This window comes from Theobroma umbraticum, unplaced genomic scaffold (genome assembly GCF_002168275.2).
Source record: "Theobroma umbraticum cultivar Fairchild unplaced genomic scaffold, ASM216827v3 scaffold_51.0, whole genome shotgun sequence".
Taxonomy (NCBI): Eukaryota; Viridiplantae; Streptophyta; class Magnoliopsida; order Malvales; family Malvaceae; genus Theobroma; species Theobroma umbraticum.
The window spans coordinates 4674490-4692850 of NW_018397260.1; the positions used below are offsets into that span (position 1 = coordinate 4674490).

General features: G+C 34.2%; 4 protein-coding genes across 4 annotated transcripts; 1 reads left to right on the forward strand and 3 right to left on the reverse strand.

The window, feature by feature from the left end:
- Window positions 1-1019: 1019 nt before the first annotated feature.
- On the forward strand, window positions 1020-3073 carry MCT1 (MEI2 C-terminal RRM only like 1). The gene is made up of 4 exons (XM_021428491.1): window positions 1020-1663; window positions 2305-2424; window positions 2554-2698; window positions 2870-3073. Exons 1-4 carry the CDS (start codon window positions 1020-1022, stop codon window positions 3071-3073), a joined length of 1113 nt encoding a protein of 370 aa, XP_021284166.1.
- A 4397-nt stretch (window positions 3074-7470) lies between these two features.
- On the reverse strand, window positions 7471-8742 carry EMB3137 (Ribosomal protein S13/S18 family). The gene is made up of 3 exons (XM_021428847.2): window positions 8521-8742; window positions 7866-8090; window positions 7471-7783 (listed from the first exon to the last, which is right to left on the reverse strand). Exons 1-3 carry the CDS (start codon window positions 8707-8709, stop codon window positions 7616-7618), a joined length of 582 nt encoding a protein of 193 aa, XP_021284522.1. The 5' UTR covers window positions 8710-8742; the 3' UTR covers window positions 7471-7615.
- A 1939-nt stretch (window positions 8743-10681) lies between these two features.
- On the reverse strand, window positions 10682-12180 carry LOC110416773 (Ribosomal protein S13/S18 family). Its single transcript, XM_021428848.2, has 3 exons — window positions 12021-12180; window positions 11208-11435; window positions 10682-11125 (listed from the first exon to the last, which is right to left on the reverse strand). The coding sequence occupies exons 1-3, from the start codon at window positions 12087-12089 to the stop codon at window positions 10955-10957; spliced, it is 468 nt and encodes a 155-aa protein (XP_021284523.1). The 5' UTR covers window positions 12090-12180; the 3' UTR covers window positions 10682-10954.
- Window positions 12181-14469: 2289 nt separating this feature from the next.
- LOC110416785 (putative 6-phosphogluconolactonase 1) lies at window positions 14470-17391 on the reverse strand. The gene is made up of 3 exons (XM_021428871.2): window positions 17082-17391; window positions 16844-16979; window positions 14470-15099 (listed from the first exon to the last, which is right to left on the reverse strand). Exons 1-3 carry the CDS (start codon window positions 17237-17239, stop codon window positions 14617-14619), a joined length of 777 nt encoding a protein of 258 aa, XP_021284546.1. The 5' UTR covers window positions 17240-17391; the 3' UTR covers window positions 14470-14616.
- Window positions 17392-18361: the final 970 nt, after the last annotated feature.

The window sequence follows — 18361 nt, forward strand, 5'->3', positions numbered from 1 at the left end:
GCAGCTAAATTAAGAATGACATGAAATGACAAAACCATGCAATCTCTCCATCTTCTAGTTACAAAAATAGTTAAAATTTAAGAACAACATTCACAAAAGAAAAAGACAGCAAGGGAAAATACTACTACTACCAAATAGTGTAAACACCGCATAAGGCAAATGATCTTTGACCAGCAAAGCTCTAAAAAGTTGTTCATGGATTTAGTATAAACTTTAATGTCTCAAACGGGTATGGTCCTTTGCCATTCAGAAACCTGGCCCAGAAGTTAATTTTCAATGGTTCAATATTTAACGATTGCCTTTTTCAGGAAAATCTTTTAAGCTTCCAGAGAAAGCAATCCATAATTTACAACCTTTTCCCCGTGTAAAACTTCATGATTGCACCGTATCAAGAACTAAGAAACTTACAAATACAAGATTTAGAAAAAAGTTGCTCAACCTCATCTGTTTATATACTTGGTAGTATTTCTTTTTTGTCATTCTTTTACCGTTTTTACCACTATGAACAGCAATTCAATTGAAGGACGGTGTAGCAAGTTAAGTACGTATCTGGAATTAAAAAATGGCAATATACCCAGAGAACAGATTGCATGGAGAATCAATCAAGCTTGCACTAAGACTCTCTTTTGTATGTTTCTCTCTCTATCACGCCGCCAAAGCTCACATTGGATTTGTCATGTAATGGGGACACCCAGGGCAAGCATTAATTGGATAGACATAACCAGTAGTCTCCCATTCCAGCTTTCATCATTACAGTGATTCCCTTTAGCCAAAATGGTGAAAGTTCCTTGGCAGCCTTTTTATGCGAAAGCCTGAATAAATCTCTCGTCAGTCTCATGTACATGTAAATGTTTTCTTCCTTCCAAACTTTCCTACGCTGTTCTTTTGGGACTTTTCCTGCATATTTTCAAACTTATCCATTTACCTACAAGTAATTTTTTCCTCAACTTGAACGGGAGTTCGGAGTTCGTTCCGGGTTTTTGTTTTTTCTTGTCCTTTTCTGCTCCAGGGCACCCAAAATGTCTGCTTCCTCTTCTCCGGTAAAAACCTCAAATTCTAAACCACTAAACCCATCAGCTTTAAGCTACGAGCCTCAATCCATGCAACTGATTGCTAAGCCCCATTATCCGCAAGATAAAATTTACCTGCCTCATCAGTTTCCCTTGGAAAGGAGCCAAAATGAAGCTCCCTTACATCTCCCTCAGCTTCAGATATCAGTACCGCAATCGGTATTTTTACCCGTTGTGTTGCCTGACTTCTGTCCCCGTCCAAGCTTTGGATATTATTCTCCCTGGTGCTGGGATAATAAGGAAGAGTGTTTGAGCTTATATAACTCAGAGAAGCAGCCACATCCTCGGATTAAAGTTTTCAATAGCCCAAATTCTATTTCATATGATGGTATGAACTATGGGTCGGAGGGGATCGTTGGAAATAAGAAGAAAGGTAAATGTGGGTATGTTCCTCCTAGGTTGAAGCCTCGGAGTGGGTATCCCATGCATAGCCCGGTTTGGGTCCCCAGAAAAGCAGATGATGAGAAGATCGAAGCCAGTTCTAATGGTCATGGGGGTGGTTGTCCTTTATGTCCTCCTGTACCCGCTGAGGAACAGATGAAATTTGATGGAAAGACTTCTGTGATGATCAAAAACGTTCCTAATCACTTCAAGTAGTTTCTCTATCTCGTGCATTTTCTTTCGCTTTGTCTTTTGTTTCATGCTCATGCTGGTTTTCTATTTTCCTTTTCAATCTTACCATACATGGTTCAGCTGCCATGAGCCTGTAATCTCTTAGGTTTCTGGGCTGTTATGTTGGCCAAAATCGGTATGTTTTACTGTTTATTTTAGCCACGGTGGTCTCAATGACCCATCCCTTTCACCATCTTTGAGTTTCTCTGTGTTTGTTGTGGGTTTTTTCTGCAGATGGTGGTCAAGTAACAGTACTTTTCTCTCTCCCTCCCTGTCTGTTTTAAGTTTCTTTTGCGACCTTTGATATGGGAACGGTCTGTAAAAGCTGGAAGAAGAGTCGTCAGTTTGCCCATCGGTTTTTCACGTTTTCTTTGTCCCTTCTGTAGTCTGTAGCTGTACGGAAGTTATGTATGTCTTAAGATCTCTTAAATGTTCAGTCATGTATGCTTTTCCAACATGCACGGCCTATTTATCCTACATCGATTAACATGCATATATGCAGCACATGATAGTTAAAGTCCACCATGAATGTAACTAAATTAATCCATGTCTCTTTTTGACCTCTACATGCTCAGGGTTCTTTGGTTGGCATTGATCCATTATCTTTTTGATAAATGAACAGAAGGAGTAACTTGCAGCGCATGCTGGATCGTTTCTGTCAGACTGAAAATAGAAAAGCTCTGCCAGTGTCTAATTGCTGCAAATCAGCATATGATTTTCTTTATCTGCCCATGGACTTTGGGTAATATTTTATTTTTAATCATTGCCTCGTGTCATCAGCTTTTCTGTTGTTGTTCTTTAAATTTGTTGAATCTAAAGATTCTTATAGTGTATAGGCGGAAACAAGTAATGCTGACATAATTTTGTTCAGGTTTCATTTGAATCTGGGCTTTGCTTTTGTGAATTTCACGAGTCCTGATGCTGCGTCAAGGTTTTCTAGGGCCTTTAGCCACCGAGAATGGAGCTATGGAGACACTAGGAGTAAGATCTGTGAAATTGCTGTCGCCAAGCTGCAGGTAACATATGGCCACTTTTAAGTAAAGGTTCTGCTCCTTTTTGTTTTCCCGCTCTTTTCTCTGTAACGGCGTTGGTTAATGTCAGAATTTTTTATTCAATTTCGAGTTCTGCAAGCTGTTTTAGTAATTGTTTGATTCTTTGTACCTTTTGTTTTGGGTGAAATTCTACAGGGAAAAGACGCGTTGAAGGAACAATTTGAGAGGTCAAGCTTTCCGTGCCATACAACTGATTACCTGCCCGTTGTCTTTTCTCCCCCACGGGATGGTTTCACCCGGTCGAGGCCAACCATTGTTGGCAGACGAACCCACGCATCTGCTACTTCAAAGGGTGAAAGGGTCATGATCATGACCCAAAGGAAGAACAGGAAAGCTTGAAACGTTTTTCGCTCTTTCGTTGTGTAATAGATAGAGCTGCTTCCTTTGTTTTCATTGTCTCCCTAGGTGGATTAGGGCCGTTGGTGTTAAAAACTCTAGGGTGAATTGGAAACATGGGTTAGGTTTTTATTAACTGTGGTGTGTATCAGACATCTATGGGAGCTATATATGCTGTGTGTATTCTGAGGCTTTTGTTGTTAAACAGCGCTTATGCCCATGAACCATGTACAAATTCCTTCCATTGATATGCAAAAACTACTTTCACCCATTTCGGTCCATAAACCCGATATTTCCACCTTCTGCACCTTCCTGGCAATGGCTTAGAATTTTTAAAAATGACCAAACCGACAAATCAATTACTCCAATTACCTCCCAGTTTTGCAAGAGAATGTGTACATGGGTTAAGCTTCTGTCAAAAAATTTTTGTAGAGCACACAGGCGAATGCTATGTTGAGTAAAAGTCCATCTCCGTCTTTTTTTATTATTTGAAGAAAAAGAGATTCAAGCCCAACTCTATACCCTTTTAACTCCATTTTTGTGGTAGATGGCAATTTTATTAATCCAATGAAATCCAGGGAAAGACCTCTACATCAGAAACTGTACAGTTCTTTTATACAGACCGCATCGACAATGCAGTTAAAATTTCCTTCAACATAATCATGTTGTTTCCCATGCAGCCTATTGTTCCTTGGAGACCAGGCACTACATGCTAATTCCGATGTTAGAACTTTTATACTTTGCCATTTAGTTGCTTAAAACAATCAAACTCAGTTAGGAGACAAGTATAATTATTTGCCTTATAAGAGCTTAACTCGCGAAGTTAGTAGACCAATTAATAGCTGTCCTGTGAATATTTGAGCACTGCGACACCTTGCACCGAACATGTTTTTGGAGAAAGGATAACCAAAAAACAAATGTTCCCAATCTTCTGTAGATGATGCATGTATAATACATGAGCTGCTGGCAATAGGACATCCCCATCGAAAGATTCTTTGCAAAATTTTCCTGCATTCTTTTTATGTGGTTGTTGCCATGACAAATGAATGATGAAGCCCAAGTATTTTATTTTGTTTTGGATATAGTCTTTCCTCCCTTCCCGTAAGGAAGCCCTTCTGGAACTACACATGGTAGTGTATTTTTCAGATTGTCCATTCATAGCCATCGTACAATGTTTATTTTTCAATGGTGGTGATGGTGGTGGTGGTGGAGGTGGTTTCCAGTTTGATGAGTTCGATCCATTTGCCATGTGAACCTATTACTACAATATAGTATTAATATAACTTGTTAAGATGATTGCCATACAGGCTTTTGTCCAGGCGATCTTTTGCCTATTTTAATGAGCTATTCATGTGTATAAGTGTCATTGGTTAACAAAAGGTCTAAGCAATGCTTAGTTTGAGATACTGACTTCATTTAACATACGTTCAACCTCTTTTAACATTTCTAAGCGATGCTTAATTTAAGATCAATAAATGATTAAGTTATATAAATAAGAAGCATTTGTGATCAATAAATGATCAAACTAAATAAAATAAGTCCATAAATTCTTGAATAAATTTAACATATTTAATTGATTTTTATCAATCGACATAAGTACATACAAAAAGAGAAATCACTTGTCATGGATTAAAAATATTCAAAGGTAAACTATTTCAGGCAAAGTTTATCCTTTAGGTAGTCCACTTGTCATGGATTAACATTTCTTGTCAATTTCTTTTACAATTTTCTGAATGCAACTGACGCAGATATAACACCACCGGTACGTATAAAGTTTTCAGCCTTGAACTCACATGGGCCATTGGGATTGTAATAATAAAGTCCAAGTTATGGCTGACCAATGGAAGGAATGGATATTTTAATGGGAGTTGAGGTCATTAGTCACTCTTTGTTTTTCTCCTTAGATTTGTCTCTCAAGTAGCTTAAGATTTGGGTCCGATTTGACTTTGAATTCTGAAACCTTGGTAAATCAGGTTTCGAGTTCTATAGGAATATGCCTAACTTCAATCCAGTCAGTGAAGATTCTATTTCTCTAATATAAAAAAAACAGTCGAATCTAATAAGCGTATTTCCTACCCTAGTTTCTCGTTCGAGAAGTGTCAGATTTGTACTTTCCTTTCCTCTTGGTTTGCTTGGCAAGTAAACAAGAACTTGAGAGCAATAATAGGAGTTGCTAAGTAAAGAGACCGAACACTAACAGTATTAGGATTCAGGATTGACTTGTTGAGAGTGATCTGGCAACTCGCAAGTAAGGTGTTGGTTGTGTTTTCAGCTTATCAGCTTTTAGTTCGCTGAACGCTAGCTGCCTCAGAGCCACGGTATAATTGCAGCAGTTTCCACTATTGACATTTTTTTTTAAAGGGCAGTTGCTGTTTACGCCTGGATAATGTTTGTCAGGATGATTGACCTTGAAGACCTTCCGCACGTCAGATTCTGCCCACGGGAATGGCAAGGATCTTTTGGTATTGTTTTTGGATGATTGAAAATTATTCATTGAACTATTTTGTTAATACTAATGACCTAGGCTGTCCCCTCCCTGTGTCTTTTCCTGTCCTGATCATGGGTCATTATAAGCCTTAATCTCTTAGTTACCACTCCACACACTATTTGGGCTTTGTTTGATGGGTTCACTCATGGGGTAGCATTGGGTCTGAAACCAACTAGGAAGGACGGTTGGCCTGCGGATTCTAAAGAACTGCAAAATTATGGAATTGGAAGTAGTTACTTAGGCAGGCTAGGAGGCTCATCAAGTCAAAAGACCACCTAGTTGCTTTATAAGGTGCCGTTTGATGTTTGTTGAAAATGTTATTGCTTGGTATATGATTACTAAAAAGAGAATTTTGTGGCCAAATGTAAAGGAGAGGGATGGCAGGGTTTGGCCACCACCCTTCTGTTTTTAGGTTTTTTTTTTTTTTAATTTTAATGTGCATAAAATTTAAAATTTGTAACCTCGTCTCCCCTACATCAGTTACATGAGTTGGTTTGAAATCTTTCTGGATTCAAATTTTAGACTTATTTTTTTCTCTTTTATAAATATAGTAAACCCTTTCATAATTATTTTTCTTTTTTTTTTACTCCTTTAAAAATATACTAAATCCTTTATTTTTTTTTTAATCATCCATGAACTTAAAAGCTTGAAAACCTGTTGCAAAATTTACCATGTTTAATGTAAAAATTTAATATTAATTTTTTTTACTTTATATCTAATTATATTGATAAATTTATAAATTATTATTAATAAAATTTTATATTATAATTTAATTTATTTAAAAAATAATTAAATTTTTACTCCGAATCAAATCATTGATTCGATTCATATCTTTATATGATCATTTTTTAACCACTCATACAAAATTATCGATCCGTTATTATTTGTAACATATGGTATAATATGAAAAAATGATAATCGTAAAAAATATAATTACTGAGTAAATTATATTATAGTGTTAATTTGATAACATTTTACTAAAAATGTAATATAAATTTATAAAATTACTCTTACATATGAAAATCTAAAATTAAATACTTGCATTCTATTTAATATAAATTTTTAAGTTCACATTTCTTTTATAAAAATTGATTGAAGTGAAACACATATATAATTATTTTGCAAAATGGTGAATAGAAATATAAGCAAAAGAGAAATGAAAACACTAAATAATATGAGAAAGAGAACATATCGAAAGGCTGTTGAAAGCGGATTGTTACTAGGTTTTTTCTTTTTATTAATTTACTTTGTTTTACCCCTGACAAAGTAAAAATAACTCAGTATGTATGGCCCTGCAAAGTAAAAAGATCAAATCCTGCTTCCAAGAACACCACAAAGTGCTATAAGCTAGCAAGAAAAGAACAGAGATGGGGTTGACATTTACAAATGACTTCAGCAGGAGTTTTTGCCAAGGAGATTCTTATTTAGAAGGTGGGTCTTGATGCTGCTAACCACTATTTTGTACAAGCTCAAGATCGATGGAATTAAAAAAAAGCTATAGTTACTGGTGTGAGAATCGTTTTTTGAAAGATGAAGAAGAGGGAGGAGTTGACTATGGTGAGAATAATTTGGGAAAAAAAATTATAACTTTACCTTCAAAGGAAAGTAACTTCCCCCGTGAGAGAAGAGACTGATATTCTCTTTGCTCCCTGTAATCACTTCAGAATGGGAAGACTTTTCAATGTGTTTTTTTTGCAAACCAAACACGGCAAGCAGTTTACAGCCTATCAAAAAGCAAGGATCTTGCCTACTTACATCACACCAATCGCCTCCTAAAATTTTAGAGAAAAGGAAAAGAAGCTCTCTTATACATAATTTAATGGTTTGATAAAATTGGTTTTTAACAAGGCATCAGGAGGAGGCCTACCGTATGCTTTGTAGAAGCTCGAAGGAAAGCGAGGCACATAAAAAGTTGAAAACAGAAGTCTTATAGAGATTGAAAATCCCATATTGATATCAACAAAAAACCAATCAATCATATGGTACTACAATGATTCATTTCAAAAAATGAAAAATCAGAGTCATGCAATTACTTGAGGGAAAACAGAAGGATTAGATCAACGAGGAGCCTTCTTCTTTCCAGCAACAGTAACCCTCTTACCCTTCAAAGTCCGAGTGTTGTTTTTGGTGCGCTGTCCTCTGCAAGGCAAGCCCTGAATATGGCGCACCCCTCTGTAGCACTGAATCTCCTTCAGTCGCCTTATATTAAGAGCATTGAACCGCCTCTGCAACACCTCAAGAAAGAAAAATAATCAAATCGCTTAGAAATGAGTGTGCTGAGTTACCAGAAGGAGAATTGGCAATTACCAGGTCGCCTTCAATCATATACTTGGAGACTTCATCACGAATCGAGGTGAGTTCTTCCTCAGACAAATCTTTGGTGATTTGGTTTTCCATTTTAAGATCACAGAGAATTTTACGAGCCCTAGAACGACCGATTCCGTGGATATACTGAAGAGAGAATTCCACTCTCTTGTTGTTTGGAATTTCCACTCCTCCAACACGAGCGCATTCGATGCTTAGACTACGATACTAATTGATTTCAAAACATATAAAGAATAAGAATTCGCTTTCCAACTTAATAAACTACAATTTAAACTAAGGGGGAAAAAGGAAAGAGCTTTATGATTCTAAATTTGAATATGAAAATTCTCCCTTTTAATCCTCAAGCGTACTGAAGTTCTGAATTTGAAACTTCCAAATATGTTGAACCACGCTTTGCCTAAACCCTATATCAATTAAGCCTAATAGTACTAATTAATTTCTGTTTGTCATTATTGAAAATGCAGGACACCAATATGAACAAAATTGCACAGAAATAAAGAAATTCCAGCCTAAAATTTTCTCTTCTTTGATTCCAGGAAACAGGATTAAGCAATGAAATGAAACAAAATTGGCAAAAAATGAAAAAGAGAGAGAGAGGAAAATCCAGAGATGACAAGAAATTAAAAGGGATTTGCACCTTTGGAGGGTTCGAACGTTGAAGGGAAACAGAGTTAGAGAGAGAAAGAGAGCTCGTTTTGTTGCATATCAAGGAGAGAGAGGGTGCCACGGGCATCGCCAGGGTTTGCGCCATATTCCTTTCGATTTTCTCGGTAACCAAGCAGCGTGAAGGAAGAGCTGAAGAGGTTGCTAGTAACTCTATCCTCATTCCTAAATTGGAATGAGAAAGACACTCGCTCGAGTAAAGATGGAGAACAACACTCGCTACTTTATAATAGCCACGTTGAAATGGACCTTAAATGTGGTGTAGCCAATTGGTTGCGCTAGTAGTGGTAGGAATGTCTCAGCCCAACTTGAGGCCTCCAAAGGTGATATCAACCCAATTTTTGTTTTATTCTATTCGAATCCACTATTATTTGTGCATTGAAATGGCCCAAGCTATGCAATTACTTACTGCCTCACATCTTAATTTTCCTTGATTCACAATGTCACTTAGCTACAAACTCAGTAGTCCATCGATGTTAGGGATGTTAAAAGGTAAAATATTAGTTAATTTTAAAATATTTAAATTCAAATTCTATTAATAAATGAGTTATTCAAATTTTATAATTATTTAAATATTTTTTATATTTAGTATCCTAATTCTAACCCTAATAAATATCTAGTACTTGATAATTATTTGACTCCGTTTAAAAACTCAATTATGTAAAAAATTATTAAAATATTTTTAATGGATATCCAATTATCCAAACTCAAATCCATACTTGTATCCATATACAATAATATTTTTCATCTATATTTCATATAATTCACTAAAAATTATATTTATAAAAGCACACAAACAATAAAATTTAAATTTAAATAATCAAAAACAATATTTCAAATATCAACTTAAATAACTAAAAACAAATATTCAAATAATAACTTAAACAATATTACAAGTTTTCAACAAGGCAACAACAGTACAAGTTTAATTAACTATATCAATTTGTCTTTAATTATATGAAATTAAGAAAAAAACTAAGTTCTAAAACTATTCTAATCTTACAAGTACGTATGCTATAAGTTTGTATAAATGAAAGTATATATATTATGATTGATAATTTTATAAATTATAAGTTTTATAATATTAACACAAAATAAAAAGTAAATATGTTTATATTTAATGTAAATATACTAAAAGTATATAGATAATAGTAATTATATTTCTTATAAATTAACACAATATATAGAATATATATACTATAAAACATTATAAGATAATTAATAATCATGATTTTATAAATTAATTTGATTAACAATATGAGTTTGTGTTTAATTACATGAAATTAAAAAAATAATTAAGTTTCAGAACTAATTTAATCTCACCACTTCTTTTTAGGTATATATATATATATTATAATTTTATATAAATAAATGTATATATATTATAATTAATAATATTATAAGTTATAATTTTTGTAAAACTAACACAAAATGAAAGGAAAATATATTTATATTTAAAGCAAGTATATTAAAAGTATATATATAATAGTAATTATATTCTTTTCTTAAAAATAAACATAATATATAGAGTATATATATTAAAAGACATTATAAGTTAATTAATAATTATAATTTCATAAATTAATTCAATCAACAATATAAATTTATCTTTAATTACATGAAATTAAAAAAATATGTGATTAGATTCAAGAACCAGGTACCAAGGGGCGGCATCAACTTGACACGGATAGTGAAATTGCTTCCTAAACCTATCCCAAACCTAATTAGAAACTATCTTAACCTTATATAAATGAATCAGATACCCATTGGCATCCTTAATCGATTAAAGATTTCATTTTTCCCTTCAATTTGACCATTTAGCTGATTGTTCAGCAAGCAGCACCAACAATTAGTTAGCTGACTTCGAGTTATAAATCATAATAATCTGCACATATGCTGGTCTTGGTTCATAAATGTTTGAGCATACTTGACGAAATAACTAAGCATCTTTTTGAAAGCTAGGGAGAATTGATTCTTAAGCTGAGATCTGTCAGTTACACAAGGCCGCTGACCAGCAGAATGCAAAACGGGAGTTTCTCCCCATATTTAGGTGGTCAGTCCTAACTACCATATGCAGTTCCAGACTCCAGGGTGCCTGATGTGGGTTAGATATCGGTATCTTCAAGAAAAATGAAGAGGTTCAAGTAGCATAAAACATCATTTAGATAATGAACTTTTTGAAACATTATTACAATTCAAACCACCACGACAAACAGAGCTGCTCCCACAGAGACCAACAGCAACTACATACCATCCTCAGCAATTTTCACCAGCTTTTACAATTTTCTTGAAAAATAAATGGCAAAGCAGCACCAGAAATTAATGATCAACAACATTTAGCAGAACATGAATTAATGTCGTTGGATCCCTTCTCTGCATCATGAAATAATAAAAGCAAGAAACGAGACTTAGTTGTGAGAGGCTTTATGTCTCTCTACAACAGCATTAAGTCCCATCTTTGCAGTCCGGGCATTAGTTTTTGTGCGCTGTCCTCTGCAAGGCAACTTATCCTCATGCCTGATCCCTTTATAGCACTGAATACCTTTCAATCTGGTCATGTCCGCATTGACACATCGCCTCTAAATCACCCAAGAAAAGAATAATGTTAAGAGAAAGTAAGTTCCTCAAGCAAGGAAGTTGAGTAGAGAAACAAGTTTGTACCAAATCTTCCCCAATTACACATGTGGAAGAGACATGCTCACGGAGAGACAGGAGTTCGTTTCCAGTTAATTCATTAGTGAGTTTGTTATCTATATTGAGCTCGCTTAAGATCTGGCGAGCTCTGGTACGACCAATTCCAAAGATGCTCTGAAGAGAAACTGCAAGGCGCTTGTGGTCTGGAATTTCAGCACCTCCCACACGAATGCATTGCACTTTTATTCCATGGAACTGCAGAAAACAGTATGTCAACAATAATAGTTTCCAGTTGGTACTAGGAATTCATTAAAAAAAAATTTCATTTTTTGAAAGCAAATCAAGGAAAAAAAACCTGACTTCAACTCTCAACCTTAGCTGATCCTATCAGGTAAGCATATAAACCTTGACCAAAACAACAGTGAAGATAAGCATATGATCCTATCTGGGTAGCTGCATCTGAACTTGAGGGGAAAGAAAATAGAAATCCAATTGAACAATAACACTGTTTACTGAGATAAAAACCTTCACCGTTATACCAAATTCTAATTTACGTCTTAGTTAAAAGAAAATTTGTTTTCTAGAGTTCAACATGTTAATAGAACAGCGACAAAAAGAACATCAAAATCCTCCCATAATTAAACAGTTAATATAAATAAAAGAGAAGAGCAACAGACAGTCTCATTAACCCAAAAATGTATGACAGTAAAATCTTGCATATAAAATAGTAATCTTGATATAATCACAAACCTTGGCAAGAGCCCTTAACGCGTAGAAATATGATCAGCAAATTCTTAATGCAGACATTTTGGCTAACGAGAATTAAGGAATCAAACTCACCGTTATGTTTTGAAGAAGCCGATGACTGGCATCAGAGAGTATTCCAACTGAACCCCGTAAACCCAACATTCTGGAAGGCGGTGAGAGTAGATTTGACAAGAATCAGAGTTTGCACAGCGGTGATAGGGTGGAGAGGGTTTTCCGAGGGTTTTGTGTGTCATTTTAGGAGTGGGAACTGGGAATAGCAATGATCAACTTGGGCCGTTGATAATTCAGAGCCCGTTATATACTAAAGCCTCGACCTGTTCGCAGTCTTGCCTTGGCCCAAGGGCTTGGGATGAGTCAATTTTCCCTTTTTCAAAAACAAAGAAATTGTATTGGGTAATTATTATTGCTATAAATTATTAAAGAATAAAACACCCTTATGTTTTTAAATTTTGATCTAAATTATATTAAAATTTATTAATTTTTGAAATAGATATTTCATCTTCCACAAAAACATTTTTCATTAAATACATAAATCTAGTTGTTAGTTAAATGTTTTGGTCAACTTGTTGATGTGGTAAAGATAAAATAATAATTTTACTATTGATTAATTTTAAAATTGTTATTATATAATTTTATTAATTCTTTATTAATTAAAAAAAATGCTTCCCATTAAGGGAGCACTAGCGCTCCCTTAGGGACCTAATGTACTGCTACCTTCCCTTGAGAGTAGCGATTGATGCTTTTTATTTTTTTATTTTAAAATATAATAATAATTTTTAAATTAATAAAAAATATATTTTAGTATTTTATAATTTTTATTAATGATATTTATATTTTTGAGGTGAAGTGTTTATTTCAAAAATTAATAGATTTCTATATAATTTTGATAAAAATTTAAGAAGATAAGAGTATTTTATTTATTATTAAAAGATAAAATACATTAATATTATTAAATTTTAATTATAATTACACATATCTATTAATTTTGAAAATTAACATCAAACCCTAAATATGTAAACAACGTTAATGTTAAATTTAAAATATCAAAAATGTATTTTTTTTTTCATTTATTTTTATTTTTGAGGCCAGTTGGCGAGTTCCTTTACATCGACCAAGTCTCCCATCTCCTTGGGCTCCCTTGAGGAGTACCAAATCAGGCTCTTGAGGCTTAGCATCGATTCGGCCAGATCTGGCACTCACTGGCCAGATTCTACCGTGAGGTGGCCGGTTGCAAGGTAATCAACCAGCAATAGAGTTATTTAAAAAAAATATATAATAATTTGATAATTTTTAAAATTAATAAAAAATAAATTATTTTTTTAATAATATCACGTAATCAAATTAACGAAAATATTAAATTAACAGTTGAATTTATGTGTTTAACGAAAAATATTCTTTTGAGGTAGAGTGTTCATTTTAAAAATTAATGAATCAACGTCAAAGTTTTAAGACTTTGTGTATTTTATCCATTATTATATTTAATACTTCAATGATCTAGTGACCTAAAGTGTAAATATTAAAATCTCATATCGTCCACTCCATACCCTAGATGTCAAACTTTATTCATGTATAGAGTAAAAACTTTAGTTACTAGTCATTCTGCATAGATAAATGTAGGAAGTACTATTTATATTATTTGATAAAGATAACTAAGAATGTCTTCAAGGCTTATTACCATTGTTGATGTTGTCAGCATTATGCACATTATCCTGCCAAGGTTGGCTGCTACCTGGGCCTCGAGCAACACCAATAGAGCAGGAATGGCCGAATAATTAAGGTTGAAGCCATGATGCCAATATGGAGAGGAATGGCCTAATAATTAAGGTCTCGATGGAGTATACGCTACACAAAAGCCAACTCCTTTCGCATGAAATAGCAATCTTAATTAGTTGCCGAATATGATCACCATGAAGCTGATGTGGTCTCCGGGGCTCACCCGCCTGGAATCACAAAAAATGCATGTCCATGAATCCTAGTTAAACCCGGATTTCGGCTCTACGGTCTAAATTAGCTATTTCAGCTTAAGGTGCTATATTGCTTGCCAATTTCAAAGAGTTCTACGAGAATTCGTTCAGCTGCAACTAGAGGTCACTTTCCATCCTTTAATATTTGGCACCACATGGAATATAAAAATGAAAATTAAAAAAAATTATTCAAGAGAAAAGGACATTCAATTCTGTTTTTTAAACAAGAGAAAGATAAAGTTTCAATTTTGTAAAACTGAAAATAATGTTTTTAATACTTGTAAGGATAAAATTATAATTTTTTTTAAAAAATAGATATAAAATTATAAAAAAAAACCACTTTTACTAACCCCTTCTTATAAATACACATTTTTTTTATAATTAGGAAAAAAATTTTGACCCCTAATCTTTATTTTTTATTTAAAAAATTCATATACAAATTAATGACACAAATGCTCGTATGATGTGAATCCATACATTTATTGTTAAGTTTAATACTTAGATGCAAGAGTGAAGATTGATTTTTAATATGGTTCAAAATGTTTAAAGATTTTAACTTAAAATAATTGAGACTAACTTAATAAATATAGGATCAATTATTTTTTTTATTTACATAAAGGAAAACTTCGTTCTTTTACCACATAAAAGTCAATTTATCGAAATTGTAAAAAGACATGCCATAAATAATAAATAGGCGATATTAATTAACGATGTTCATTGCCACGTAGGAACAACGAAGCAGCGCCAGCATCCACAAACCAAACGAGCTTTCCATCTTGGGGCGAGACCATTTGAGCTGGATGTGATCCACTGGGCTTACCACTCACCATTGCATCCATGAACGGACGGGACGGATCCATCCCCGCGGCCACGATCGCCACGTTGGCTGCCGCGTTGATCACCGGGAGAGTGAGCGTCACGCTCTCGCTCGTACCGTCTTGGGAAACACAAGCAACCCACTGAGACTCTTCTTGCAAAACCGGGTCATTAGGGTAAAGAGACGCCACGCGGTCGTTCGACCCTAAGTATAGGAGAACAAGATCGAATCTCGGGCAGTCGCTTGATGGAGAAGCTTGGACCGTTCGATTTTTGACTTGTTGCCTGAGAGAGAACTCGTAGCTACTCGCCGCTACTTCCCCTGCCACGCCATGGCTTACAGAGATAACGTGTGCTGGTAGTAAAGGAACCTGTATTCAATTCGTGATTAAGTACTTAAATTCCTTTGTATTTGGCCAAAACAAAAAATCTGATTAATTAGCAGGGCAACACAAGAAAGGATAATTCGTTAAGTACAATATTTTTATATATCACCTCATAATACTGATTATTTTATATATTTGCATATTATTAATTGTAATACTAATTCCTATTCCTGTTATAATGTGCTACTCTTCCATAAATATTTTTATATATCACCTCATAATACTGATTATTTTATATATTTGCATATTATTAATTGTAATACTAATTCCTATTCCTGTTATAATGTGCTACTCTTCCATAAATATTTTTTCATAAGCCACTCATTCATAAATATTGTTTAGTTTGATTTTCTTTAATCAAAGTTTTTCAATTTTAAATTGAACTATTTGAAGTATTTGATTAAATTGAATCTTAACAAATATATATTTGTAAATTATTTTATGCACAAATTCAAAAAAAATATGTTTTAAATTTTTATTAATGATTATTAAATAAATCGAATTTGAAAAAATTAAACACAATACACTAGTAGTGCCGGGCAAGACACAAATAGCACTAGGAGGGGGTAATAGTAGTGATTTTTTTTATAACTTCTGGTAATATATGAAATTATCAATTGAGGAATTATCAAGAATAGTACCAACGGACCGCCAATTCCTAACACTCCTTGCACACTACACGAGCCTAACCCGAATACTCCTACCCTCTCTTCAGCTGCCATTAGATGCCAACTCTCTGGTTGCTCAAAGCCAGCAAAAATTGCAAACATATCCAAAGGATACGAACGAATTAGTAATAATTTGATTCAAATTTATGAACCTCGCTATGCCATATTATTTATCGTTGGCTTAAATAGTTATAAATTCTTGAATCACTATCAATTTCTTTAATTTAAACTCTTATTCTTTTATTAGATTTAAATGAATTCTTTTAATTCGTGTATCTAAACAAAATTTTAACTTAAGTGAAAAATTAGGCATCATCAAGTCCCAACTACTATTTTTTGGCTCATGTGATTTGAAGATGTAATCACATGGTAGAACAAAAAATTCAAGATTTGGTGAACCACAATCGTTACCTCTGTTTTCGATCATCGGTGGTTGATTGCCATCACTTACTAACGCCAAAATCACGAAAAAAAAAAACTTTTTTCAGTTTCTTTTATTTTCTTATCTGCTTTACACAAGAGTATTTTTTTTTCAAATATAAAAATAAATTGAAGATCTAAAAATTTTAAATCTAGGTTTTAGTTTTGAGATTTGTTGAAAATCAATTGGCTGGAGGTGTGGAGAAAGAGAGAGAGAGGAAACAGTAGCAAAATACTGCCATGACTAGATATAGATTGTCATTTTGTGAAAAAAAAGGAGAATAATGAGGAAAAATAGAGATATTTGAAAAACATTAAATCAATTAAAAGGTAGAAGGGTGAGTAAGGAACTCAGAAAAAGGAATGTTTTTAGGTTTGGTTGGTGACGAAAGACACCAACGAGCGGGGACAACAACAGTCATAGATTCTGGGTAGATCCTAGAGATCGTGAGGCAAAGTGAGGATAGAGAGAGGAAAAGGACGGAAAAAATGAAAAGGTTTATATGGAATTCTCAAAACTAAGTCGTTTTAGAGAAAAGTTAAAAAAAATTATCTCACAATCACATTGAATAAAAAAGTTAACCTTTACCAGGTAAGTAACTATTCGAAAGGGTAAACAGAAAGAAAGGATGCAAAATAACCTGGGAGATGAAACATTCTTTGGCTTGCCAATAGAGGCTATCAGGGTGTAACTTGGGAACGACGTTCTCCTCCGCCCAAAATACATACCATTTCGGCCAGTCTACCAGTCTCAAGAACGGAGCTTTGGTCAGTTTCCTGCATTACAGAATAATCATACACAAAAAATGAAAAGGAAAGAGAACCAAACCATAAAGAAATACAAGTATTATAGTGTGTATGCAAAAGGTTTATAAGGACCCTAAGCGCTTCGGTATGTCTCCTCCGCAGAGAACAAAGAGAAAAGAGCCTCTATCTTTCACAGCAGATTCAGCAAGTTGAAGCACATAGTCAGCAGAACCTGACGATAGTTCTTCACTGCTATCAAATAGTCTCAGCTCTGGCTCTATCTTCTCCATTGCTTGCAGGCCAGTTTTCTCTTCTCAATGCACCAAGTTTCTTCACAACACATAACATATATATATATATATATAATATATATATATCCTAGCAGCCGGAAGACGAGCAAAAGAGAGAGAGAGAGAGAGGAGAGTTTTGGGGCATTTACAGCGAAGAACATGATAATGCCGTAGCTTTCTTTCACGTTTCTTGGAGAATTGGAAGAACAATAAATTACCAACATTTTGCCCCCATCAAGGGAGGAGCACGGGACCCCTACTGCAAGTAGATTTTTATTGGTCCTTCTTTCTACTTTTAAATTACGAATAACCCTCGTCGGTTCTCAAGATTTGATGTTTCGGGGCAATAAAGCACATGTTGCTTCTTTTTTTAAAAGTTTGACTGAAGTATTGGATAAGGTGAAGTTCTGAAGAGCAGTTAATGGTTGGCCAGCGCGAGGACCAGCGATGCTAGGCCAAGGCCATTATTCCAAGACGCTTCAAATTTATGGAACGTCAAACCCAATGAGGTCCTGACAATCGGGGTTTAGCCCAAGTACTAATTATTCAGTCCTTTTTCTTGTGCATTTCGAGTTCCGTTTTCTTTTGTTTTACTTTCCAGGCAAATGTGATCCAGGTATATTTCTAGACAGGGCTACCAGCTCACACTCCTAGTGTGGCTTTTTCATGTTTTAAACTTACTCGTCAATCACGTGATGAAGAGATGTTCAAAATACGGCTGCAACACCCCAAATTAATTCCAACCACCATAAATTGGTGAATAATTAAATTGAGTTTTGTCTTTTCATATAACCAAAGACAAAAAAAAAAAAAACAAAAGAACCATGTACATAAATATTGCTACTGCCTGCAAGCTACGTAACGATAAAAAAAATCAGAGCCTATATTTGTTGTAGCCTAAGCGTGTCCTTTGAACGAAGGCTGAACAAGTAACTGATGATCTTCATATGATCTTTCAGTACTCCTTTTAATTTGTACTCTTTGCCATTGATCGATTAGTATATTGATAGATTATGTCTGAAATTAGCCAACTCTGGAGCGAGGTAGGTTCACTTCAAACAGCAAATAGCCTTACGTATGTTTTATTTTATTTTGTTTTGTTGGAGACGGAAGTTCATTATT

Bases quoted from the DNA above. Each gene is read 5' to 3' on its own strand.
- LOC110416785 (XM_021428871.2), bottom strand. From the start codon at position 17,239: ATGGAGAAGATAGAGCCAGAGCTGAGACTATTTGATAGCAGTGAAGAA. The intron at 16,980-17,081 runs GTCCTTATAAAC...TCTGTAATGCAG, and splicing joins GACATACCGAAGCGCTTAGG to GAAACTGACCAAAGCTCCGT. The intron at 15,100-16,843 runs GTTATTTTGCAT...AATTGAATACAG, and splicing joins AAGAATGTTTCATCTCCCAG to GTTCCTTTACTACCAGCACA.
- EMB3137 (XM_021428847.2), bottom strand. From the start codon at position 8,709: ATGAGGATAGAGTTACTAGCAACCTCTTCAGCTCTTCCTTCACGCTGC. The intron at 8,091-8,520 runs GTGCAAATCCCT...GAAATCAATTAG, and splicing joins AACGTTCGAACCCTCCAAAG to TATCGTAGTCTAAGCATCGA. The intron at 7,784-7,865 runs GTAATTGCCAAT...GAGGTGTTGCAG, and splicing joins ATATGATTGAAGGCGACCTG to AGGCGGTTCAATGCTCTTAA.
- LOC110416773 (XM_021428848.2), bottom strand. From the start codon at position 12,089: ATGTTGGGTTTACGGGGTTCAGTTGGAATACTCTCTGATGCCAGTCAT. The intron at 11,436-12,020 runs GTGAGTTTGATT...TGTTTTCTGCAG, and splicing joins GGCTTCTTCAAAACATAACG to TTCCATGGAATAAAAGTGCA. The intron at 11,126-11,207 runs GTACAAACTTGT...TGGGTGATTTAG, and splicing joins GTGTAATTGGGGAAGATTTG to AGGCGATGTGTCAATGCGGA.
- MCT1 (XM_021428491.1), top strand. From the start codon at position 1,020: ATGTCTGCTTCCTCTTCTCCGGTAAAAACCTCAAATTCTAAACCACTA. The intron at 1,664-2,304 runs GTAGTTTCTCTA...ATAAATGAACAG, and splicing joins AACGTTCCTAATCACTTCAA to AAGGAGTAACTTGCAGCGCA. The intron at 2,425-2,553 runs GTAATATTTTAT...AATTTTGTTCAG, and splicing joins TATCTGCCCATGGACTTTGG to GTTTCATTTGAATCTGGGCT.